The 12,555-nt window shown below is 38.2% G+C and overlaps 1 protein-coding gene across 7 annotated transcripts in view; it reads right to left on the bottom strand.

Moving 5' to 3' along the window:
- SYT1 (synaptotagmin 1) overlaps positions 1 to 12,555 on the bottom strand; it is a 356,177-nt gene that overhangs the window by 85,125 nt on the left and 258,497 nt on the right. For all 7 annotated transcript variants that reach the window (XM_066993398.1, XM_066993412.1, XM_066993404.1 and 4 more), the window contains one exon: positions 10,378 to 10,562. In XM_066993398.1, coding sequence (XP_066849499.1) covers positions 10,378 to 10,562 — 185 coding nt within the window. The remainder of the gene's footprint in view (positions 1 to 10,377; positions 10,563 to 12,555) is intronic.

The following is a 12,555-nucleotide window of genomic DNA, read 5'->3' as shown; positions in this document are numbered from 1 at the left end:
TACTGCAACCCACAATTTATAATACATTATATCACACTATATTGAATCTTATTGTTGTATTGCTACAATCAATTAAAATAAGCAGCTATATTTTATTGGTTTTGGAATCAGTAAAATGTTTTTAATTATAAGCCAACTTTCTCCTCAAGCCTTTTCATCTGACATGACAGTGATCAGAAAGCCTGGATTTCAATGCAGAGCAATATAAGTCTTACTTTTCCTACTATTTCTTTTAATTCCATGACATTTTAATGCATTTTGTGCATGTGTGTGTGAAATACACATCACAAATCTATTATAACATCATGCTGATAAACAGATTTTTTTTCTAAGTTGGGATGAATGTGAAATTTGCTCAGGTGAATGTATGCAGAAATAAACAGCAAGGAAAAATCTACATCCTCTTACATGTGTGTAAGTCTCTAAAAAATGCATATTTACAGGTAAGTAGGAATGTACAAAAAAAGTGTTGATTCATCGCGAGGTGACACTTTCACATCTAATGAAATCAGCAAGTGGGAAAAGTTACGTTGTGCCAAGGACTGTGCCAGAGCCATTCAATATATGATATGTTTTCTTAGAGCTGGAAGACAAAATGAATTCTTTGAGCACCCTCTGATTTAATCCATATTTGAATGAAATCTGTAACTAGTTTGAACCAGGGGTACAGACATAAATTTACATATGCCATTAGGATTTTCGTTTCTGTGCCATGCTTAGTCAATTGTTCCCAAGCTCATCTACTCTGCAGTGGTTCCTACAACAAATAGGGCTAAATTACAGCAATCTGAGATCCACAGTTCAATCTGCTGGCTCTTTCTTCACTTCCATCACATAATTAAGGGTGGTTTTACAGTCTCCTCTTTTCTTCTGGGTTGTTAAAGAAAATGCTTTGTTTTCAATTTTTTGTAGTTTCATCTTTTGCATAAAAACTAGAAAGAACAAAACAAAGCACTGCTTTTGATCACAATTCTACAGACTCCACACCCTGCAGTGGGTTTTTGCAATTCCTGGGCTTCCTCCCCGCTCCACTCCAGCACTCAAGAGAAGCCTCTTGATGGTGACACTGCCCTTCTGATTCTTTGAACATCCCTTGCTTCCAGCTCAGTTCCACCAACGGCCACGTGCCCTGTCACTGCTATTCACCACAAACCACAAGATATCTTTGGGAATTTAAAAAGCTTTATGTATTCTTTTATTTACTCCCTCCCAACAGTGTATTTTCTTGCCCTCTGTACAGCAAAGCAGAGGCCACAATTCCATCTGAGTCACTGTGAGGACACGAAGAAGGTGTATACACCAAGAAGGTGTATTTTGCTTTTTGATTCTGCTCTCAGTTATCTTTGTGTATCATTGTTAATGCCTACTTCACAATCTATTGAGGACAGCAAGCAGAAACAACGTGTTTTACTGTTGTATGTATGTCCACAACACTTTCATTAGCAGTGTTTTAGGGTTGCTTATATTTGAGGGGTGACCTGTGGCATCACTTTTAAGGAAGCAAGTTACCAGTAAGCCAGGAGACGTGTTAGATTGAAAGCATAACTATGACTGCTGTAAGGTTATTTGTGGCACAGTGCATGCTGCAGTCTGAGTTCTTTCTACATCTGTCCTATCAATAAGTCTTCTTGTTCATGTGGGGCCGAGGATTTTTCTTAACATGTGAGTGATGCCCAGCCCTCAGGCTTGTGCAATGCCTGCTGAGTTGAATGGAAGAAAACAATATTATTTTGTAGCGAGAATGTTCTGTGCCATGTCCAACAACAAATTTATCAGAAAGGCAATTTTTCCTCCTATTGATGTCCGCACCTAGGAATGGCTGCGTTTCCACTAATGGTGGTGCACGTCTTATCAATTTTCACATTTGAGTAGACCACAATTCTGATGTGGCCAATTTTTATCCTGGGGAAAAAGAAAAGCCTTTAAAAATTCCTGGCTGATTCCCTATCACAAAACAGAAAAGCCTGCAATTGCAACACATTCTCTATCAGAGTCCCTCAGAAGGAAAGACAACATTTCATTCTTTCAGCATCTGCCTTCTCTCCATGAATTAATTTAAAGAGCATGTTGTGCATGGGTTTCCAGTGGCTGAGCCAGGCTTTGGTCACTGTGAAATCTACTTTGCCATTACTGCTGTAAGACTGTTGGCCTCACACATCAGCAGTGGGCCACACCAATGCACAGAATGAGCACAGCCCTGCTGTGTCCAGCATGCGATGCCTTGACATTACTTCCTTGCTTGTTATCCAGGTTTTAAATGGTCTGTTGGATTATTCAAAGGCTTTCTTTCTTTAGGAGCTTGATGACACAAGGCCATCACATTCAGCTTAAGAGCTCCCTGAATTGTTGGGGTACTGAAATACTTACTACTTTTGGTTCAATGGAGGAACACAGCAAAAAGTTGGAACTAAGTCCCCAAATCATTTTTTTTTTCTTGTAGACAGTGTTTATTTGCTGAAAAGAGATGCAGTCAATCTCAACCTGGGGGCCTATTTTGGAAGTTCACCCGGTGGGTCAGGGCTGTGCTTTGAACACAGGGCCCATGTGCATGAACAAAAAGAAGCAAGCGTTTTTGCAAGTACGCTAGCATGCTCTGCCCCCACTTCCCATATGGCAGTGGTTCGTTGTGCTAAGCAGCAGGCTGTGAGTAGGAGGCAGATTTAGGCTGCTTGGCCAGTGCATGCTGCTCAATCAATTGTTCTTCATCCTCCCCAAATGAATGGCAAAGGGCCAGATGGAAACATGCTTTGGGATAGAGCTGGATCCTGGGCATGGGAGGACCACTCCGAGTACTAAATTTATTTCTGTTTGAGAAATTTGTCATACTATATAATTAGTGCTACATCTATTTAACAGTGAAAATTAATCTAAATATAGCCAGACATGATTTATTGGGTGCAACATTGACATACAGAAGAAAAAGCTGGCAAAGAACTGTCCTTTTGGCTTATTTGCATAAAAAGAGATAATCTTTGACCATCCTCTCAACAGTACCTTGTCAAGACCCAAGATATTCTCATGCTTTAAGGTTATTCTGCTATTTATACCTATTATCCACTATTTTGTTTGTAAACAATAAATTCCTTTGCTTAAAGGAATTAAAACACCAGTAGGTTTTGAAATATACACATTATTGATATGAACTGCTGTTCCTTTTGTAGGTTATTCATTTCTGCTAACTTCAGGCACTTAGTGTAAGAGTTTAGCTCTCCATATAATCAGTAGATACAGGTAAATGTGTGATTCAAATCACTTAATTTACAGAATAATTGCATACTCCCTAGACACCATTCATTAGAAACCTGCAGACTCTGGTCTTGAATAAAGAGTTCAAAACCTGGTCTGTTAATCAAGAGAATGCAAGAAAAAAAAAATCTTAACTATGGAAGCTTCCAGTAGCAAGACCTTCAGTATAGAAAACAAGACATGTAAGAAAATGAGTAGGATCCATATCTTCATATCATTCTAACATTACAATAGGTTACAATAAAAGTAATTAATTATTTTACAGGACAAAAAGGAGGAAAAAGAAACTAAGGAAGCAGGCAAAGCAAGCTTCTATGTCTTGTTGGGAATGGCTGAGAAGAAGAGATAGGAATGCAAATAAGCCCAGACTTGTGGCTCACAGCTGTTGCTTTCATAATTTCCAGGTTCTGAAGTCTAATATAAATCTGAGCTAAATAAGAGTATTGCAGAAAACCCTGCAGAACACAAACACTCATATATAGCACTGTATCTTCATAAACATTCTGCTTTCACATTTTTCAGGAAGTTTTATGCATCCTGCACAGTTGGTTTCTGAGACAGGTGTTGAAAAAAAAAAAAAAGCAGGATGATTGCTCAAGCCTGAGGTTGAATTAATACACAAATGGGGCTCAATCAACCCATTTTGACTATTACATTATAGTTATTGTTCTTGTTTTCGAAGAATGACTTGTTCACTTTATTTTTGACTAGTTTTCTGCACTGTACTGGGTCTGAAGCACATATTGTCTTTCTGAGTGTGAATAGGAGATACTTCATTGCATCATGGATAAACCATGGTGAACATTAATGTCAGCATGGGCTGAAGATGCCAACAAATGGGAATTGAATGGGAATTGGCTTGATGAGACCGGCAGACAGCACCATGGAATAAATACACTGCCTACTCTCTAGGCATTCAACAGGGAAAACAAATAAACACACGAGCAAACATTGCAGAAGAAAAGACCAGCAATGGAATTGCTGTCCCCCAAGAAGATCCCATTGGATTATATCTGGCAATAAAGGCTTGGGTTCCCTCAAATGAAATCCAGGCTCTCTGGAATTTGTTTCAGATTTTCCCCAACTTCATTTTTGGTATCTTCTTCACTGGCAGTTCACAGGTCAACACACTACTTTGAAATGTTTCTGAGAGCACCTAACATTAAAAAGCTTTTCCCTTCAGTATTTTGTTTCTACGAGGGGAAGGGTGTTTACTGCTCAACAGCTAAAATCAAAAGGTGAAGTAGTCAAAGAAAATCATTACATGCTGAAGTTTGGTTGAGTGAAATTGCAGCACTCACTATCATATTACTTTATAATGCCCCATAATTTCACTGCTATTAATACACGAAAATTAAACAGATGAAGTTATGATGAAGTCAGTACATAACCCCACTGGAAAGGAAGGCCTACATAGAGGAAAAAAAAGCATACAGAGAAATCAGTGATAGACTGAAGGCCACAGTAAGTCAGCAGCACAGTCAAGAACATACTTTATAGGTTCCAGGGTATAGTACATATACCTGATATGAAGTCTCCTCTTTCGCCTAACAGACACATCCATTGTAAAACAAAAATCTTTCACTAGTGACAGTGTTTCACCTTGATGCAATGAAGAATGACTGAGATATTAAATCTCCTTCTCTACAAATGCTTTGTGACCTAATAAAAGGTACAGCCAACCACAGCAATTATTCTCCAAGCAATAGGGATAAATTTTACTAATTTTTCAGTGTTGCTGTTCATGACTGAAATGATTACGTCTATTCCTTTCCTCAGCAGAGGCTGAGCTTAAGCAAGAATTTTGCTGTATCAGTGCATTAAATTCAGACCCAATAATTCAGCAGCAAGAATAGTGTCTAGAGCTGGATGTTTGGGGCTTTTTTTTTTTTTTTCCTAAGGGAAAAAGTAGTGGCAGCCCTACTGGAGGCATGGAAGAGACTGGAAAGTTACAAAGATAAAAATTGTGAAGAGAAGATCTCATAAAAACACTAGCGATAGTGGTCACTCAGATGCACCAACAGAAATCTGCAGTAAGACCACTTAAAGCATTTACATGGTGTATAAAGAACTTAAAGCATGTGTACTGTACTGAGATGATAGGAGAGCACACAATAAGTTTCATGAAGTACCAATAATTTTAGTGACACTAAGAAAAAGACAGTAAAAATACATACTGCTTTTGTCTACTTTTGATATGATGACATTTATACAAGAAGAAAATAACACTAGCAAGTTATTTTTAGGTGCCTATCAATTTTAAACTTGAGCTTTCTAGTACAGTTTGATTTAATATTTTAACTAAAGAAAAAATGACAACCTCTTTTCTCTATACCTCTGCTAGCCTCCCCCCCACCAAGAAAATACCCAATCAGTTTGGTTCAGCTTCTTGATGTGTGTACCAAAGCTACTACATATAAATCTCAGCTGAGGAGCCAGCGCTGTCAGAAGACTATATGTATCAGAGCTTTAGACTAGGTGCGTCCAAATAGTGAAATAAACCTACCGCAAGTGACAATCCAGAACAGTCATGAGACACAACATAGACAAGGAGGACATAGAAGGAAGAAATAAAAATTAAAACATCCACATACAAACATTAGTAAAAACCACGGAGAAATGACCTTTTCACAGTAGTACATTCTTATAATAATTTGCCTCTCCAGAAGGAATCATACCCTCCCCCTAGCCCTTCATGGAGCTGTGTGCTCTACTTGAATAAGTAACCACTGCCTGCAGTAGAATTGTGTTTAAAGATTGAAAACCTAATCTTTACTTCATCTCTTCTCCAACTTTACTGCAACCAAATTTGCAGTATCTTTACTTATGTCAAGCTATATGGATCTATAAGGGTTTGGCATGGATGTGCAGGTCTGCATGGGCACAAGTAAGGGAGAAGTTCTCTTTGACAAATGAAACCAGGCTAAGATGGAAATTATACTTCCAGAGGCTGATACTTTCAATTTGCCAAATGCTGCTCCCTTTCAAGTTCTGTGTGCCTAGGGAACTAGGATCTTGCAAGATGCCAAGTGCCTATCAACTGCTATTATGTACTCTCAGCTGAAGGCAGCAGGTAATTAGCGCTTGCACGTTCAGGCCTAACAATGACAACTAAGCTTTTTGTTTTTTGACAACATTTCAGATCTTTGGTACTGTACATTGCCCTTTATAAAGAAAGTTATTATTATTTTTGTAACCCTTTCTATTTTATGGCAGAACCTCTAACGTGGTTCATTTCTCTTTATTGAAATATTGCACATTTAAGATTGCCTGTAGCTCAGCATGCACTGATAATTCAGAATTAAACTATCAGAAGAAACAACTGGAAAGAAAAGATAGCAAAAAATTAAAACATTAGGAATTACATTGCTAAAAACTATTGAACACCAAGGACTTAAAATCTGTACACTACCAGACTGCTAGGTAAGAATTTAAAGGGCTAATTCAAGTAGCCTGTTTTTGAAATCCCAGACAGTGAAAGGGAAGGTTGGCTGGAGACTTGGTGATGCATTCACTTATTAAGGGTCTGACATTTACATCAGCAGAGATTCTATCTTCAGGTTTAACTGTGCAAAACAAACCATGTTGGTTAAATTGCAAAATATTTGGGCAAAAGTATAATTAAATACCTATATAGAATATTTTGAAAGGAATCATCTTGAAATAGCTAATTATGAAACATTTCAAAGTTTGAGCTATCTTTGTTGACAGATAAGAAACCATGATTCAGCTTTTTATCATTTTTTCCCATGAAAAATAAACTCCATATTAATTACATAATACAATTTTGCATTTAAAATATTTATTTTCCAAGAACCCATGGTCATTTATCCAGGTCCTAACAAATATAATTAAAAACACTGAATAATATATTGTAAGTGCAACAGTGGTCTTAAATGATACGGAAAAAACTCCACATAAATATCAACCAACAAATTGTACATTATTTATCCTACAACAAAGTGTTAGGTTTGGTATCATTAGTAACATTGGCAGAATACAACAAATGTCACAACGATTTTTTCCACAAACATAATCAAAGAGTTCTTCCAAATTATGCTTGCTTCAATGGGAAGAAGTTTGCTAACAGTAGCCCAGGGTGACCCAACAATTGATGATATGATTTTCCATGCGTGGCTGTGGGGAAATATCTCACAATTACTTAATAACAATAACCAGAACAATATCTATAAATCCAATACAAGGAATTCTTGAATCCTAAACCAAGGTGCTTAAAGAAAAGAGGTTTCACATTTGTCATATAGAGAAAACAAAATCAGTAAAATACAAAAATCTTTTTCAGAGGAGAACCCAAAATTTCTGTTGTCTTCTGAGCTCAACCTCACTAATCTTCCTGAACTTGGAACAGGTGCATCTACATTAGTGATTTTGTGTTCTAATGAGGTTGTTTTCAGGTACAGATTTGCCTCGTGTCTACACTTGGGAGTTTTGCACTTCAATACACCAGTGTGACATATGAAAAACATCTTTCCTCCTGGTGGAACCAAGGTTGAAACTGTGCACCTGGGTGCTGTCTGAAGTGGTCCACTTGCAGTGTGGATGCAAGGGACTCTGTCCACTTGCTCTCTTTGCTTGTGTAGGAGTCTGTGAGTTGTGGTAAGACAATCTGGGATGGCTATAGGGAAATCTGCTTTGTATTTTCACAGATTCACAGATTTCTCTAGGTTGGAAGAGACCTCAAGATCATCGAGTCCAACCTCCGACCTAACACTAAGTACTCCACTAAACCATATCCCTAAGTTCTACATCTAAACGTCTTTTAAAGACCTCCAGGGATGGTGACTCCACCACCTCCCTGGGCAGCCCGTTCCAATGCTTAATAACCCGTTCGGTAAAGAAGTACTTCCTAACATCCAACCTAAAACTCCCCTGTCGCAACTTTAGCCCATTCCCCCTCGTCCTGTCACTAGGCACGTGGGAGAATAGACCAACCCCCACCTCTCTACAGCCTCCTTTCAGGTAACTGTAGAGAGCGATGAGGTCGCCCCTGAGCCTCCTCTTCTCCAGGCTGAACAACCCCAGCTCCCTCAGCCGCTCCTCGTAAGACTTGTTCTCCAGACCCCTCACCAGCTTGGTCGCCCTTCTCTGGACTCGCTCGAGCACGTCCATGTCCTTCCTGTAGCGAGGGGCGAGTATTCCTGTAGCGAGTATTTCCTACTGGCTGTAGACACATGACTACACCTGGAACCTACAACTGGTATGACCTTTGTTAGCTGTAGTGTAAGATTAAGCCTCACTCTTTCCTTTGCCTCTCAGATGCTGACAGTGTGTACAATGGCCACTACAAAATGTTCATACATACAGCTTGACAGTAATGAATTTTGCCAAAGTTTGGTGTAGTGTATAACCTAGAAAAGTTAACTACTGTCTAATATATTAACATTTCAGTAGTAGCTATTGCAATTAACTAGTATGAACAGGTAAAAAACAACTGAATTTTTAGTATTTTTCTTTTCATACTGTCCATTTAGCAACAACAACAAAAACTGCCCTCTTGTGTGATGTTGGAAACTTGATATAGCTCTGATAGCTCTGCACCTTTGAAGTGTATCCATTGTTTTCCTCCCCTTACCTGAGCTCATTTCACACTCCACTAAGGTGATCCAGCTGCAGTTGGCCATCAAACTTGTAAGGTCTCCTCACCCACCTTTCTTGCTTTCCTCCTATCATATCTCACATACTTGGAGAATTGTGCTAACCTGTTCCAAGACTCTTGAAGACTGGGTGATGAGCTCTATCCATTGCTGCTCCATCACTGTATAGTGGGATCCCACCACTGGTTCTGGTCTGCTCTGTTCACCTAGCTACTGTACTCGAGGGTTTTCTTCTTGGACCTTGTTCTTGATCTAATGACACTAGTCCTCAGGTTCCCAGATTTAGCTTGTACTAATCAACTTGCTTTCAGTTCAGCTTTCTTCACACACTAAATTGTGTCCAGCTTATTGAAGGAACTACTCATTCCTTACCTTGCTTTTATCTTCTCTCTTTGGCTGGATAAGCATTTCTGGTTTGCTCTGACTCAATCTTACAAAGGGTCTTGGAAGCACAGACACATGTAATATCTTTACAATAGTCTCCTACTGAGGAGGTTTTGCAAAGGAGTTCTCTAACTCTCCTGAGAACTTTCTGTTTGAAAAATGCAGCCCTTTGTCTTAGCTTAGGAAATATGGCATTGCATTAAGGACACATGAATTCTTCACATTTATTATTTCCCCGTTCTTCTGCTTATTCTTAACAGTTTTCCTTATGAATTCTTAGCAGCAGAATCACCAGGAAGGACAATACTAAAACCCTGGCAATATATATATATATATATATATACATATATATATATACACACATATATTTATATTTTTTCTTTCAGGAACATATTAATTAAGTCTGTGGCACTGAGGATTAGGTCCTGTAACCTTCTGCTTCTCTTGCGTAAAACAGATCTAAATGACAAGTTTTCTTGCCCTCATGAAAATGATACTACTCAAAGGACATTATGCTAATCTCTTCCTCCAAGTTACTCCATTGACTTACAGCTACAAGTACGTTCTGTTATCTTTAATCTCCTCCTCTCTAATACAAAATCTCCCAGCACCACTGTGCTGAATGACCCATGCTCGCTCTTTTTGATTGTTTTTCCTTGTTTCTATGCTTCTCATTTTCTCCTCTATATCGTTGTTTGTTTCTCAGTTGAACTTATGCTTTTGTGTAAAAAGAGATTCAGAGTACAGATCTGTTTGTTTATCATTGATGCTCAGAACCACTGCTAGAAAGACATACAAATGTTGTACTTAGTCTTGGTCAAAGTCCTGAAAAAGGACAGCTGAAAATTGCACACATTTACTGCATTTTTGGGACAGCCAAGATACTGTCAATAAACTTGCCCCTTCCAGATGAGTCACTACACTCCTGTTCATTTTTTTAGCAGAGAAGAGAAACTGGCTGACTGCTTTATCAGTGATGCCATACCCATATTCATTTTTTGTGATACAACTGAGAAGATGCTGACAATGTCTCCTCTTCACAAAGCCACTATTGAGGCAAAAAACAAAACATTTTTGTAGATGCATCCTTCAAATACAACTCAAGAATTGAAGAAAAGGAGAGGTACTTTACCTGGTCTTTCATGGTTTTCCCTAAATCTTTAACATCTTTCATGTTAATAGCATTCTTCCCTCCCTTCTCCTTTCCCTTCTTCTTGTTCTTCTTTTTGAACAAGCATTTCTTACAGAGACAAAAGCAGCAGGTAAGGATTAATAGGACTACAACTATGGCTATGGCTATTAAGGCCCAAGGTGGCACTGGAAAAGAAAAAGAAACACACACAAAAAGAAAGTGGTAAACTGTTAGTAGGGTTAAATCTAGAAACAAGCACATTTCTTTCACAGATAAGCCTTTTGCAAAGAAAATACCTTGCAGAAATACCTGAAATTCGTTCTAAAATATGCTGTCATCATTTGTACATTTCTCCCAAGCAAGCATTTGCACACACAATGCCAATTTAACTCATCTATCTATTTAAGTGCCTGGTGACACAGATCAAACTAACTTGCAGCTATTTTGATTAATTGACCATCTTAAAACAGTATGTCCAAAATATTTACACTGTGCAAATCTGTAAAATGCTTGGCACATTTAGGCAATTGCTTCTTTCTTTAATCATCTCCACAACCCACCTGGCACTGTATTGTGGCTGAATAGGGTGGAACTGACTTGGACTTTCCTGTTTTCAGAACAGCATCCGTTCCAAGCAGTCAAGTTTTGATGAAGAGCCCTTCTCCTCTGCCCATTGCTGTACCTGACAGACTCACAGACTCCTCACAACAGATGTAGGTTGAGGCCACCAGTAAACACTGACCAAGGGCACAGGACTGTCAAACCAAGGGCGTTTGTGCTATTAGTCATCATGCCCTAACACTAGCAGAGTTTTAGTACATAAGTATATTTTCACCTATAGTTTCCTACCAAGAAAAGCATAGTTCAAAGTTCAAATATTTCATTCAGTCCAGGATGCTGGACACAGCTGTAGTATGAATAAATAATACAAAATACTTACTATGATAAAATGGTCTTGTTAAAAATCAGAGTTTTGGAAAAAAATGAATTAACTTGAACACAAGTAGTCCAGGAGTGAATTGTCTTCATTCAACTCAGCTTTAATGACCACTGATGCTCACATTTAACCTGAACACCCAGTGAAACTTCAAATATTTTAAGCTGTCATTTTCTAAAATCTCTAAACACATTCACTCTACTAGGTCTGTAGGTTACTTTCTAACTGTTTTACCTAAAGGTCTGTAATATGATACAGAGCAAAACTGAAGAGTGAATAAAATTTGACAAGTTGACATCAGTGAATCACAGAAGTGAATGGACAGCATAAATAGAGAAAATTAATTGCTTAAAGAAGCTAAGCAGAGTGTGAAGAATGGTCACTGGAAATTCCAGTAGAATTTACCAGTTCAGAAAGAGGACAAAGCACCTAAACCTTCCCTACTCTAAGTTTAATGACCACATTTCTAACTTTTATTCAAATGTTATTAGTGACAGATACAAAAATCATGTAGGAAAAATAGTTAAACAATAATTTCTGTAATACTTTTTGTGCATCCAAATGTTCATTAAATGCAGCTGCTATAAAAGGGAAGCTATGTACCATATGTAGAACAAATGAGAACTGATTACTAAACAAATGAATGTTAAAAGATAAAGAGTGAACAGATTAACAGCTGTTTATGGGATGTATTTTATGGAGTCAGCAGCAGCAATTCTGCAGTAAAAGTTGCATTAGATCTGCACTTATCACATCTTAAAATGTGTATTTCATGCACTAATGATTTCATTTTTACTTCAGATCTGGTGTGATAACTCCTCGTAGCACAACTGACTCTCCTACTAAATTTTATTTTTTCATCTGACACTCACAAATGTGAAAGCATTGCCTTTTAGAGGCAATGTGTATTCTTTTCAAATTTAAACTTCATGCATGTGCCTAGACTGCACTAGACACTTGGCCTTTGAAATTGTATTTATATAACACTGTACTTTATATCTGAGCTAATTCTTAGGAATTCTGACAATATGAAATGAATGATGTGCCTAAATTTATCAGCTATTTGTTTTGCTCCTTGTCAGGAGTGCTCAAAGCATGATGTGAGGGAACATGGGGAGCAGCAGTATGGGATAGGTTTGGGGCGGGATGGCACTGTGGGAGGAAAAAGAGGACGGGCACAGCTAATGCAGGTAAGCTAGGAGAATCAAGGAATTGAGACAGGGAATGTGGGCGTTAATAGG

This window comes from Anser cygnoides, chromosome 1, assembly GCF_040182565.1.
Source record: "Anser cygnoides isolate HZ-2024a breed goose chromosome 1, Taihu_goose_T2T_genome, whole genome shotgun sequence".
NCBI classification, from domain to species: Eukaryota; Metazoa; Chordata; class Aves; order Anseriformes; family Anatidae; genus Anser; species Anser cygnoides.
Note: the sequence above shows the minus strand (reverse complement) of the source record. Positions and strands in the feature narration are given on the sequence as shown.